Source organism: Schistocerca cancellata, chromosome 2 (genome assembly GCF_023864275.1).
Source record: "Schistocerca cancellata isolate TAMUIC-IGC-003103 chromosome 2, iqSchCanc2.1, whole genome shotgun sequence".
NCBI lineage: Eukaryota > Metazoa > Arthropoda > Insecta > Orthoptera > Acrididae > Schistocerca > Schistocerca cancellata.
Window position 1 is genome coordinate 1,001,290,055 of NC_064627.1, and position 15,279 is coordinate 1,001,305,333.

At 36.7% G+C, this 15,279-nt stretch overlaps 2 protein-coding genes across 2 annotated transcripts in view; one reads left to right on the plus strand and one right to left on the minus strand.

The window, feature by feature from the left end:
• Positions 1–2,452: 2,452 nt before the first annotated feature.
• On the plus strand, positions 2,453–12,510 carry LOC126160473 (uncharacterized). The gene is made up of 4 exons (XM_049916910.1): positions 2,453–2,483; positions 9,267–9,415; positions 9,584–9,757; positions 12,472–12,510. The coding sequence occupies exons 1-4, from the start codon at positions 2,453–2,455 to the stop codon at positions 12,508–12,510; spliced, it is 393 nt and encodes a 130-aa protein (XP_049772867.1).
• LOC126160490 (inter-alpha-trypsin inhibitor heavy chain H4-like) overlaps positions 12,374–15,279 on the minus strand; it is a 216,823-nt gene continuing 213,917 nt past the window's right edge. Inside the window, exon 17 of the mRNA XM_049916911.1 lies at positions 12,374–12,971. Coding sequence (XP_049772868.1) covers positions 12,902–12,971 — 70 coding nt within the window. The 3' untranslated portion in view covers positions 12,374–12,901. The remainder of the gene's footprint in view (positions 12,972–15,279) is intronic.

Genomic DNA, 15,279 nt, shown 5'->3' on the forward strand with positions numbered 1-15,279 from the left:
TAATAACATGTCCACAAATCTACAAAATGCACTACAAACTAATAGGTCACTTTGAAGGAGATTGTAATCCCCATCTTCAAAATTTTATTTCTCATCTAAGAAATGTGATCACAGAAATCTTTTTAGTTATGTGTAAAATCACAATGTCAGTCACTTCTGGGCTGAACAGATCAAATATTGTATCCATGGCTGGGTTCTGTAGCTTCTAAAGCCAGCCAGTCCTGCCATTTAATTAAAATATTGCTGAACAAATGTCATATTAAAAGAATAATCCCAATTCTCTCTGCTAGAACAAGACATAGAATTTATTTAAAGAAATTGCTGGACACAGGTGCTAAATCTATTGTATTAAAACTGTCCATTTGGAAAAATCAATAGTGAAAAATAATGCTCATCCTAAGTTTTTTGCTGCAATAGTAAATGTTGCTCATTGTCCTGAAAATAAATGGGGTATGATTTCATTGAGAGGATGCCTGTTTCTTGAAGTTCTTCAAGAGCAATGTATTAATTTACTTCTTGGTCTCAGAATTCTGGTGTAGTTCATTTGTCCAATAAAATGGTCAATAATGCAGTCCTTTCATGTTCTCAAAATAGTGTAATCAGTTAGAAAATGAAATTTCTTCAAATGAAACAACGGAAATCACCAGCATATATATTCCCTCACTCCTGAGTAATCACAGATAAATTTCTCACATCTCTTCATTCTAATGGGTGCAATGGAAACAAGGTACTGTGTTGCCTCCCCACATCTGGTCATCAACACAGTTACAAAATTACTTCTCTGTTCCACAGCTCAGTACAAACACTCTTCAGCAACAGTAACATAAACCCAAGTTACAAGTCTTATGTCAACAGATCATAGAATGTCATTCATATCGAAGTCTGTTCACAGGTGATATATGTGTACAATAGTTTCACACACACACACACACACACACACACACACACACACACACACACAGGCTTTCAGAAACAAAGGAAGACAAGTAAACATGACAAGAAATATGGGCCCTCAAATAAAACAATAAACACTAAAAACAGACAAGATGGCTAATGTATTAGACATGCCATAATGTGGCTCCTAATTAAGCTTTGATTTGTAGTGAATAAGACAGTGTTCAATAAAAACTGTAGTGCATACAGCTATCTAATCTAAGCGCCAGTGGCTCATAGTTAGTGATAACAACATTGTCTTTAAGTTTAAATAATAGCTTAAATATCATGTCACGTAGAGGTGCACACTGTACAGGCTCCCATCCTAAGAACAAAAACATAGGTGTGTCTTGCCATGTATGTGGTGAACTGTGATAAAAGGTTTCTGAATTTGTGCTGAAACCCATCTATGGATTCGTTCTTTCTGCATCCAGTGGTTCAATACAAAAAATTCATGTTACTATGAAAGTGAACAGTGCATGCACATAGCGAAGTTGTTAAAACCATATGGTTTAAATACTGAACAATTCATCATGGAAATGCTAGAAAACCATACCTTGTGACTAAAAGATGAGCTAAAACTATTAACAATAAATACACTTAGTAACAACAGAAGTGTGTGTGTTGAACAAGAAAAAGAAAATGTAAACACAATTGAAGAAAAGCATAAAGCTTAATAGGCCCGCAAAAAAAATTAGTGGTAAGCAAACTAATTTAACACAGACAATATATCATCAACAGTTGTGGGAGGAAAAATTTACAGTGTATTATATGAAGAAGAAACTGGCAGCCAAAGAATAAACTTTCCAAAAAAACAACCAAACCTCACCTGCACAATTCGCAAACACAGCTACCTCAGTGCACATAGCCGAGATAATGTCGGCAAGTAGTAAACAAGTGAAGTAAAAACAGTGTTGTGATGCTTGGTGACAACCACACCAGGAGAATTGAAAAAAAAAAAAAAAAACTTATGGCTACAGGAATAACAAAACCGAATGCACCTTTGACTGAGATAATAAAATCTGGTAACTCACTAAACGAGTTATCTAAGAATGATACCACCACAATCATGGGAGTAGCAATTATGTTTGCCAGAATGAGGGTAAACATGCTACACAGTACTTAAAACCTACACTACATGCTCATGCTCTCGAAATGCCCAACATTGTAGTTACTAGCATGCCACACAGATACAACCTGCAGGATAACTCTGCCATAAATTTGGTGCTTGAAAAAATAAACAGACAGTTCAAAAAAAATATGATAGGCCTACCATAGTGTGACATTCTTTGAACTTCCCATATAAAGAGAACTGTTTATGAAACATGGACACCATTATAACAATGTTGGGAGATCACTCATTGGTAAAATGCTAGAAAAATAATTACATAATGTTGACCTCACTGTAAGAAAACCAGTCGTTATAGAACCAGTCTCTACAAAAACCATATTAAGCAACTGTTTGAGCAAACCTGAAAAATGTAATTTAGGAATTGTTTTTGATGAAACTTGTGCAGCTATGAAGAAACACAGAAAAGAGACACCTACAGGTAACAAAACAAAAATGTCAAAAAATACAACCACAGCTACAGGAAAAAAGACATCCAGTGTCAGAAAACAAAACAGCCCTAAAAGATTGCCACCAACAAGGATCGAGGATTTTTTATGGCCTCCGCCCCAAAAAGAAGACCAAGCAGACACCAGTGGTGAAAGCGCACGAGTGAAAAAGAAGGTAAGTGGTCAATTACATATGCCTGAACTTAACAGAAGTACAAAATGCATGCTCTTTTATCAGAATGTTCAATATTTTCTGAATAAAATCAACAAATTCGAAATATTCTTGTCAGATGATCTCAAGGAAGCTTCTGTTATTTGTTTAAGTGAACATTGGTTGAGTAGTAATATGTTAGCAGTCACAAAATTACCAGGATTAACATTATTCTTGTCATTCTGTAGGACACACTCTGCAGATGGTGGGATATGCATTTTTGTTAGAAGTAACACTGAACATCACCGCTTAAAATCCTTAGAGATATTGGGAAAAGAGAAAGACTTTGAAATTTCAGCTGTAGAAATAACATCACTAAAAATAACAATTTGCTTGTACAGAAGCCCAGATGAGGACTCACATTTTCCTATAGAAACTAGACAGTGCACCCAGCAAACTAAAAGCTAACAAGAAAAATCTAATATTACATGGTGACTTCAACATAAATTTCCAGAAAAACTCAAATGTAAAACAAAATCTCATAACCATTCTTTCAATGTATAATTTATAGGCCACTATAAACTCTCCCATTAGAATTACGAATACTTGTATATCACTATTGACCAAATGTTCATAAACGCAGAAAAAGAAGAACGAATCCTAAGCGAACAGAATAGACACCTTCAGACAACTGTTAGCTTAGGAAACATGGAATGCAATATATGAGCATGGAAGCACTTGCGGAAAGTCCAACAGATTTATGGAAATATTTAGCAAGTACTATGAAACTGCATTCCCAATAAAGAAACTTAGACTGAGCTCTAATAATAGAAACAGATGTCGGGTAACAACTGGAATAAGGATCTCAAGAAAGACAAAGAGAAAATTATATGATGATATAAAGATACAGCAGGTAGGCGATGAATTTCATGCTTACTACAGAAAATACAAGACAATACTTAAAGTTGTCAAGGAAGCAAAAATGAAGGCAAATGACCTATACATTCAGTCGGGTGGAAACAAGATCAAAGCCACATGGAAAGTTCTAAAACAACAGACAGGTAGTCACTACCAGAAATGCCAATATCATACTATGTCAAGAGGGTGAGAAAATAACAGACAAGGAAAGTAGCAAATACCTTCAAGAGCCATTTTACAAACATAGGTGGGCAACTAATCAGTAAGATTGCTCCAAGTAACCAAACCACAACAGCATCACCACTTAAGATCAACAGCTCTGCTGCCTCATTCTATCTATACCCAATGAATGAAGAAGAAATGCTGACCATCATAAAAACCTTAAAAACGAAACAGTCCTCAGGAGTAGATGGTATACCTGATAAAAAATAATAAAAAGATGTACTGAACGCTTTGTAACACCACTACCATGTTTATGCAATAGTATACTGGTATCAGGGACTTTCCCTTATTGTCCAAAAATAGCAAAATTGAAACCAATCTACAAAAAAAAAAAAGGAAACACAGAAGAAGTTAGCAATTACAGGCCAATTGCCCCATTGTCTGGCTTCTCATAAATTCCACAAAAGACAGACAGACAGACAGGTATGGAAGAATATCAAATCCTATGCACAGCACAATGTGGGTTTAGGAAGAACTGCTCAACCAACAGAGCTGTCTACTAATTACCTAACTAAATTTACCAGAAAGTGGACAATGGCAATTATATCACTGGTGTAAGCCTTGACTTCTCAAAAGCATTCAATATTATAGATCATGAAACACTCCTATAGAAATTAAATCAACTAGGCATCAGAAGCACACCTAATGACTGGGTCAGGACAAGAAAAGGAAATACAACATATTGACTGCAACAAAATCACAGACCATTACTCAGATTACCAAGACATGAAATTGTGTTCCCCAAGAATCAGTACTAGGACCAGTGCTGTTCCTCCTATATGTAAATGACCTACATACAAAATACAGTGTCAAAATGCTTATCAGTTTGCTGACAACATAAGCTTTCTTGTCTCTGAAAAATCAGAAAACCTACCAAATGAAAACATAACAAAGACAATGGATAGCAGAATGGTTCACATACAATAGTTAATAATAAATGAAGGAAATCTGTGCAATCAACTTCCATAATGTTAAAGAAAAGGTTCCAGAAACTAAAAATATCCAGTTGTCAAACAAAGCTGTAAATAGAGTTGACCTGACAAAGTTTCTTGGGCTGTGGATCCAGAATAATGTCAGGTGGGGAACTCATATTGACAATATCAGCAAAAAATTGAACACATCCTGCTATGTGATGTGGAACCTTGAAAGCTACTGTAGTAAAGACTGCCTAAAAAGTGTGTACTATGCAAGTGTCCAATCAATGCTGAAGTATGGAGTCATTTTCTGGGGAGCTTCTCTAAACACCACAAGCTATTTAGAATCCAAAAAAGAATCAGAAGAATCATAGAAAGTGCCAAACACAGAAAATCTCGCATGTCATGCTTCAGAAAACTGCAAATCCTCCCACTTCCATGCCTTACATTTAAATGAAACCATAGTATTCACACAGCAGTATGCGACTGAATATTCGTACTCTTCCTCAAAAATGAGGTTTCAAAGCTGCAGTGAAGACATACCTAGTTGATAACTGCTTCTGCAGTCTGAAAGAGTTTTTTGATAAATAACAATGTGCCAGTATGAATAATAGTGTACCCACTGAAACTATATTAACACTGTAACCACTGAACAAATACAAATAATGTGCAAGTAATAAGTAGTGTAACCATAAGAGATTAACGATATTAAAATGATAGAAACAATACTGTATTAAATGATGTCCAACATCTTATGTACATTATGTGGACCAACAAGGTCTCATGGATAAATAAATAAATAAACAAATAAATAAATATACATACACTGAGAAAGTACACTTAGCCAATGTTACAAAATATTATAGGAACAAAAAGTGTCTTGTGTTGTACATTAGCTACAGCGATATCGTCATCCCCTGAAGAGGATTCACCATCCAAATCCAATGAAATAAGAAGGAAGAGGATGAAAGAAGCCACCTAACACCAGCAATGATAAAAATTCCACCACTGTAGCCCTGAGAAATCAACAGTGCTGAAGGGAGGTCAGAAATTCAAGAACAACAGTATGGAATACCTTTTGTAATTAATGCCCTTATATCAAAAGCCACGTCATCAAAAATAGTGTCACTTGAAGTTCCATAAGTTTCTCTGAACCTTCAATACCTCTCTCTCAACTAATCATCAATTTGAACATTACATTTTACATTTTCAAAATTATAGCTGTGTCATGTTTATTCTAAGTACACTTTTTACACATATTCACAAAAGAAATTTAGGAAAAAGGAATATGCCTAATTTGTGCAACATCAAATATGGTAGCAAAATAATTATAGCAGTTTTAACTAAAACCTTGGAAAAATTGCTAGAGTCCCTTCCATAGTGGAATAAGAGGGTATTGTAACACTTTTCACATGGTATTGAGCCCTGTATTTTATAATCAAATCAGTAACTGAGCTGCAAAACCTATCAAATTTGGTACTGGTAACCACAGTTGACAAGTTTTCACTAAGAGTTAAAGATTAACATTCGTAACTGGAATAACAACATTCTCAATACTATCTGAGATGATGACAAGTACTTACTGGTGTAACAGATGAACTGATCTTTTCCAATTAGTGATGTATAATGACAAGCCAAAATTCTTACCATGATTGAAACTATGTGATAAAACAACATGAACAGCAAGCACAATGATACTCATTCTAGTCTATTACAAACCACAACTCATAATTAACCTTCAAAACCACCAATATATAAGAGCAACAACCGCTTTCAAGCAACCTATAAAAATAAAAGTTGGGGGGGGGGGGGGGGGGGGGGGGTTTGTGGGCGCTCAACATCGAGGTCATCAGCAAAAAAAAAAAAAAAAAAAAAAAAAAAAAAAAAAAAAAAAAAAAAAAAGTATTTACTATAACACAAATTATTTACCATCTCTAAAATTTGTATCTCTCTAGAAGGCTAGGGTGTTGAGAATCCAGTAAAACTTTCACTTTTCATCAAATTTATTAGACTGAGGAGTATTTGACATAAGTAAGACTTATGATGCATCATAAATAAGATATTCAAAGCAACTGTTGCCTCAATGTCAATTCAAAACTCCACTTTTAATTAGATATGGTCAAATTAAATTAATTAAATAAAATGAGAAACACCACAGGTTTGAGAAATGTATAATAAAAATGTAATGTTGATGAGCTCACAAAAAACCTCATATGTTAGTCTAAATACATGTACTACTGACAAAAGAGCTCATAAAATCGTATTTCCATATTTAAGCACGCATACTACAACATTTGATTTATCTAGAAGAAACATCAATATTTATACTAATTTTCACACCTACACTGAATTTTTCTACACACCTATATCTGAAATTAATATTGTAATTGATCATTTGATACTGGATGTGTTCCAAAGATCTCAAGCACTTCTGAGGCAAAAGACACTTAAAATGTTTATGACTAGTGACTACACACAAGTGGAACTCGCTCTGTAAAATCTACTGTTCGCCAACTCTACTGAAAGTAACACAATGTATAAGTGTAGTTTCACCTCTCTGAGACTGCGGATGTGTGTGCAAGTTGCACTTGTGTGTGTGTGTGTGTGTGTGTGTGTGTGTGTGTGTGTCTGTCTGTCTACTGCTAACAAAGGCCTTAATGGCCGAAAGCTATGATTGTATGAATCTTTTTATTGTGCCTATCACTTCTCAGCATCTCCGCTGTATGGTGAGTAGCAACTTTCCTTCTCTCGTATTGTTACATTCCATCCTGGATTTTCCATTGTTTCATTAATGTATAAGCTTGTTAGCTATCTGCCAGTCAGCTAATAAATATTTATGTCTACCAGCACAAAATCATTTTTACTTAAGAGACAACAGAGAAAATTAACATATGAAATCTATGTGAAAAACTTAACTTGGGAAACAGTGCAAACTTGACCAAAACGATACAACAAAAGGTGAGTTTCAACTTTATATATACATGGTTGTGCCATTTTCTTCAAGTGTGATTTTGTTTTTGTGTGTGTGTGTGGGGAGGGAGGGGGGCGCATGTGTGCATGAACGTGCACATCCACACACAACTCATGACCTATGAGAGCATTTTTGATTTCTGACCAAGAACACTCAGTGCACAGTACACATGGAAATTTGTTCTGAATTATATGTTAATCATCAATATGCACAGTTCATTAAAAATAAAGTATACCAGCTCAAAGTTGAACTATAGTCTTTGAACAGCATGAGATTATGCTTTACAGTGTACTGTTTGTAACAAAGCAGGTGCATTATTTGCCCTGTTATGTTTTCCTACCCCCCCCCCCCCCCCCCCCCCCAATTTTTATTTCTTTTTCAAATATCATCAAGGTCTTCACTTACGTGACATGTGCACCAGACATTTTTAATATTAATTCAGGGCTTAGCTAACTTTATTATCCATTGCATTCTTTTGGATGACTGGATTTAAAAGTATGATTAGTTTACTCAAAAACTGTGCTATTTACAAAAACCAGTAACAGCATACTTCATTATCATTGTTCATATGTGAAAATATACCCAATTACTAACTTTCAGCTGAAGTAGATCAAAAGTATATATAAATAACTGAAGTATCTAGATAGTGACTGCTGGAAATCTGTTACCAACTTTTCCACTCCTTTACTTTCAGAGTAATAGGCATTATTATCCAACGTTGTTACTGAAATAGTTAACTATTTTTTGGCAAACTAGACAGCATAATTCAATAGCAGATGCTACTGAATGTTGCATGTTGTGCCACAGGGTGGCCTATTACTGCCCAACTATGGCAAAGACCCGGGTGGTCTACTGATACCAAGAGCAAAATAGACCACCATGCAGCTGAGTGTAGTATGCTTGATTTCAATGGCTGCCTCACTACTGAGCCACCTGTATCCTCCCCTACACAACCAGCTTTTCTGAACTGTTCAGATCGGAGCTATCCCCATAACACATTTTCCATTCCCATAATTAACCTACCCTCAGCTCTCTCTCTCTCTCTCTCTCTCTCTCTCTCTCTCTCTCTCTCTCTCTCTCTCACACACACACACACACACACACACACACACACACACACACACACACACACACACACACACACACACACACACACACACAGGTAAGAGGTATATTCATGCAAGTACAACTCACACACATGAGCACTGTGTCTAGTCACTGAGGCCACACCAGTCAATGCCTTGTGGTGATGTATTACACCTATACCTGGGCCGCTGAAACATTGCACTTGACGTTTGCGTATGAAGTTGGCAGCGTAACAGAGTAACAAGTGAAGAACCATAGGTGCTAGGCGTTCAGCGTGGGGCGCCAGCCAATCACAGCGCAGTGAGCACTGCTGTTACTCACGTGCTGTGATGTCAAAGTTCCCATGTTGCCAGCTTTGTTTAGTGAATGTGTATACAACATGAATTGTATGTTGTTTACCGCGTATTTTCGTTGTACTGTGTGTTATATCGTTGTGACTTTTGTTATGTTGTGAGTGTACATACTTGGAAAATGCCACCGAAAAGACTTCGTTCACCTAGTGACAATCCTTTGCATCAAGGGGTGCCGCTAAACAGCCAGGCACTGGAGTTACTACGCAGAACTCATGAGTTTTACGAGCAGGAGAAAAACTACGTAAGCATTCATGGACAGCCATCAATTCCTGCCGACAAAGTGGTGGAACGTACGTCGAAAACGCTTGGTATTAGTGCAAGAACTGTAGTAACTAAGGGAGTATTACTACAAAACTTGGAAGATACTGAAGTGAGCCATAATGATTCCGAGCTGTCTGGATCAAATAATACATTTTTATCAATCCCGGGAAAGAAGAAAAAGCGGCCTAGTCCTATCACAGATTCAGATTCTTTCCAGACTGATGCAATTCGTAGGCATGTTTATGCTTACTACAGCAGAAAAGAGTATCCGACTGTATCTAAGTTATTAATCTCTTTAAAAGAAAGTGAACTCTTCAGGGGTGGTGAAACATCACTAAAAATTGTGCTAAAAAATATGGGTTTCCATTACAAAACGCTAGATGGACACAAAGTACTGTTAGAGAGGGCACATATTGTTACCGCTCATAGCATTTTCTTGCACAAAATTGTGGGCAGAGACATTCATTCCATAATTTGGCTAGATGAAATGTGGGTTAATACCGGGGAAGCTGTCAGTAAATGTTGGACGGATAACACACCCAGCAGTAGCGGCCATCAGCCGACTGGAAGAGGAGCTAGATTAATTGTGGTCCATGCAGGCTCCTCCAGTGGTTTTGTCCCTGACGCACTTTTAATTTTTAGATCAAAAAAGACTGGTGATTACCATGAAGATATGGATCACACACGATTTGTTGAGTGGTTCAGGAACCTTTTAAAACAATTTCCTGTCCCTACAACAATTGTAATGGACAATGCTCCATATCATTCAGTGATACAGAACAAAGCCCCAACCACAAATGATCAGAAGGAAGTTATGGTGCAGTGGTTACAGGCTGGAAATATTGCAGCAGATATGAGTATGACAAAGGTTCTGTTATATTCTCTTGTTAAAGAAAATAAGCCTACGACACCTACATATGTAGTAGACGAAATTGCTAAGGAGCAGGGTCATACTGTAATAAGGCTGCCACCATATCACTGCCATTTCAACCCTATTGAGTTAATACAGAGTGATGTAAAAATGTATGTAAGGAACAACAACAACAAGTCCTTTACAATAACAAAGGTGGAAAAGCTGTTGCGTGAAGCTCTTGTGACTGTGGATGCAGCCTCATGGAGAAAAAAAGTAGAGCACGTCGAGAAGCTTATACGAGCAGCACAGACAATAGAAGGCATTATCAGTGGCCATGAACAATTAATGATTTGTCTTGCTGATGACGACGAAGACGGTTTTGGCAATGAATCGGACAACAGTGACGATGGCGAGCTGGATGGAATTGCGCCATTATCGCTGTAAATTGGTGAGTGAAAAATTACCAATATTGGTTATTTATTGCAATCTTGGTTATTATTTATTTTGTAAACTACGTACATTATTGATTTTAAAGTACCAGTTGTCAGATGCTTGTTTTTTGTATTTCTTTGCTCCGTTATCAAAAGGGTGCGCATTGTTATGCTTTTACATGCATTATTATATGGTTGTTTACTTCCTGTCATTGTAGTACAACTAAAAACGAGTTTTTATATACACTGTAATTGCTCAATCGCTTGCATTTACGCTGGCGGGGGTATATGCACACTCAATTACTACCTTATGAGATTCTTTTATGGGGATCGAAGGCTTGAAAAAGGACACAGTTCTTAAACTGCAGAAAAGGGTCATAAGAAAAAGAACTTGAAGTAATAGTAAGAAGGCTCATTGTTAAAGGAAAGGGGGGGGGGGGGCGCCGGGGGATGGCATCATTACTATGCCAAGTGAGTACTGAGTATGTCTATCAATCTATGGAAACATTAATAAATACTTCACTAACAGTTCTACACACAATCATGAAACAAGTGCCAGTTTGGAATTATGTTTTCCCAAATTAAAAACTCATAACAACATTTTATGTCAGGGGACAAGACTGTATGATAAACTGCCTACAGAAATGAAAAAGATTACTAAAATACATAGACAGCCAATACATTCTTCATAAGAAATGCATACTACACAGTTAAAGGTTACTTAGTGAACAGAGCAGTGGGTACTAATGGAATGAGATAACTACAACACCTTGTCACATTTCACTATGTGATCATGGTTTCTTGCTGTCACAGGGAAATCGTGTATCAAGATGTAAACTGCATGACAGCAATATCTGCTGACTCCACTTTTCAGATGAACTAAGGAGCATAGTTGAATATGGCAGGAATGGAGTCTGAAGTTTGTGCAACGTGGACAGCAGTGTCTTCCCAACCCAGGAACCATCAGTACGTGTTCTCAATTTGTGAGACAATGAAGAATGGAGCTATGTCTTATTTTGCAAGTTACCAGAAATAAATTCTTTGTAAATCAAGGAACATTATACAATAGGGTCTAACTTCAAGTGGCAGTGCTGCTGTTAGGACACTGAGCTCATGCTCCCAAGGATGGAGATGCTGTGTCTGGCCATCCTGATTTGGGTTTTCCTAGATCACTAAGGCAAATGATGGAAGACTACCTGTCCTATCTTCGTAAAGTGGGTTATATATTATGTGAGTTGTATGTTTTGACCTATTGATTTATACTGTATTACCTTGACAAACCCTATTTCATTTTGAGGTGATCCTTGGATGAATAAGAAGATAAATAAAAGTAAATGCTTTAGAGTCACTTTCAGCTTTCATAAATGTGTATTGTGTTTATGCTTCCAAATACATAATAATAGAGTGTTTATTAATTTTGTAGCATTTTTCTTTCACCTTGTGATAAAATATGTCAATTGATGTTCAATGATGATACAATAGTCCTACGACAGCTTCAGTATCTTTGTTTTAACAGACATCTTTACACTTTCCCTGCCTTATACTGATAAATCTCTCAACTGACATTTTACACACAACTCTTTCTTTACAAAATGTCATGTAGTATGTTTATTATTATGTAAGCACAAATGTCTGTTGGAAGTATTACAGCAATGTATTATGTAAGCTTGCAGTACATTTAATTGGACATTTGGATATTTAGTAATAGGAAGGAAGAAAAATCTTGGTAAGGAATATAAAAATTTATTTGTAAAACATTGACTCAGATCACCAGACCTTTGTAAATGAACAGCATGTGTTTGTAAAACCAATATTTTACAGGCTAAATCTATGTTCCAGCTATCAATATTCAACAGATAATATTTGAAACAATGGCATCCTATAATTCAGTGTGCAATAACCAGATACACAGTTCATGGAAATTTCTGTTTTAGAAATCTGATTATCATTTCTACAACAAAATAGGTAACTGTATCTTAATAAACAGCAATAAAATTACATAATAAAATAAATATATTGCATATGTAATGCCCATTACAACTTTTTACAATTGGTTTTTAACACACTGACAATATACAAACATTCTTGGTCATATAAACATCCAATGTGTGAATGTCATCTCTGTGGGAAAGAGTTTACTGACCTCAATATCAAACTACTTCATGTATAAATATAAATATTATTTTATGCATGAAGTATTCATGTACTGTACAAAAATCTAGAAAAAGGATTGTCAATAACAATCCTCATATTAGGAACTTGCCACACTTGACTCTGTGGATGAAACTTGAAGCTCATCAGGACAGCACACACCAGCATACCTGTTGAAGATATTTCATTACTAAGAAATACAGTGAGCAAAATTATTCCTGCTTCAACTTCCTACATCAACAACCAATAACAAAGTATGAAAAATGTTCAGTGCCACAGACATAATGTTAGGTATCTTTACAAGTGACTAAACAAGAGTAAATTGCAACCAAGCACATGGCACTCAAGTTACATATTCATTAGAAGGGTTATTAAAGCAGAGGAACTAAATGAAGTGAAAGCAGCACTGTCTGGAGTAAACTGGCAGCAGAAACTTGCAGGAATGACAGCCAGTGACCCATATGAAAAACTGTTTCAAACCTTAAGAATGAAATTTGATAGCTTGTTCCCATAAATTCCCAAGAAGAGTCCATGAGGCAAATCACAAGGGAGAGAAAAACCTAGCAAAGGGAAGATGTGTTATACACCAGAGCTAGATACGTTAAAATACTTCATCATAATCTTCAGGGACTGCATGAGGATAGCTTCAGACCTTCCAGCTAAAGACCTGCTTCATGGTAACTACTTAAGAGCCAAAACTGAAGCTTGACATACCCCAGGGATCCATCACAGGACCTCTCCTGTTTCTTAATTATGGCTGTAACAACATTTTACAGTTTGCTGATGACACCACCCTTTTTGTTAGAGAAAATACTGCTGCACAAGTTCTACTAGCAAAAGAAGTATTCTTTGAAAACATCAAGAAGTGGTTTAGCAAAAACAGTATGAAAAAGAGTAAAGAATAAATACATCATCTGATATGTAGCCTCAGCAGTGTTGGATGCCAGGATGACAGCAAACTATCAATGAAAGAGCACACCATATGTGTGTGTGCTCCAACCTCTCCCATGTGATACACCTTCTGATGAGACCAATGGGTGTATTAACATGACCAGTTCCTTATAGCAGTGAGCTATGCACTATTTCATAGCAGCATTAATTGTGGGCTCCTATTATAGGGACACACTGCAGATTGTAAGGATATATTAAACTCAGTGTGAGGCAAGAAATACTTAACTATGATGCCAGCAACATGAGAAGCAAAGAAATACCAGACTGTCGAGTGTCTGGAACAGGAGATAGTTTTGCAATGGTCGCTGTAAAATGTCCAACGCACTGCTTGAAGAAGTGCAATGTGCACAGGACTTTACACAGCACCCATAACACTCAATTGGAGAATTTTTAAATAATGACTGCAGCGACTAGACAAAATAATTTATTTTCATCTATATATGCACACATCCTTGTTGTGAACGATTTTCTTTATATGTTATATGAAAAACTGTAAACAGCTTGTAGGTAATACATGATACATAACTCTGGTGCAGTCTGTCCAGCCATGACTAGTAAACAATGCAGATCTAGTAATAAAATTATATGTGAGGCACATTCCATTTTAGTAAGTAATGTTCTCAAATATGGTCGCTGTAGTGCTGTAGTCATGATCCAGGACAGCAAGCTGAGCACCTGTATCTACTTACTACACACAGACACCATAATGGAAGCAAGGGTGCCCATATATAGTTCTTTACCATGGGGCCTAGACCTGGGGGTATAGAGGATTTTTAATATCCTGGAAGACTGGCGACTTTTAAGTAGCCATAAGAGAGTTCGAGTTCTGATCCTGTTAAAAACCTACATAATACAAACTTTTAAATCATTTTCTTGAAAGAAAAGCACCTGACAACACTATAATTATCTTTTTCTTTCCTTGGGAGCTGGGGGAGGGAGGAGAAGCAGCCCCCCCCCCTCACCTCCAGGCATGGGTGCCCTTGAATGGAAGCATTCATCTGTGTCTGTGTTTGCAAGTGCTTGTGTAAAATGCATGTTAATTGAAAATTTCAGTTGGTGTGAAATATTCACGTTTATTTATTTATATAAAGGTATTTAAAATTCTGTGGCAGATTAGTGAATTTTATGGAAAAACCATGGACCTCACTATTGGTGGGGAGGTTTGCGTGCCTCAGCAATACAGATAGCCGTACCATAGCTGCAACCACAATGGAGGGGTATCTGTTGAGAGGCCAGACAAACATATGGTTTCTGAAGACGGACAGCAGCCTTTCCAGTAGTTGCAGGGGCAACAGTCTGGATGACTGACTGATCTGGCCTTGTAACATCAATTAAAACTGCCTTGCTGTGCTGGTATTGCAAACAGCTGAAAGCAAGGTGAAACTACAACTGTAGTTTTTCCCAAGGGCATTCAGCTTTACCATATGGTTAAATGATGATGGCATGCTCTTTGGTAAAATATTCTGGAGTTAGAATAGTCCCCCTTTCAGATCTCTGGGCTGGGACTAGTCAGGAGAGCATCATTAT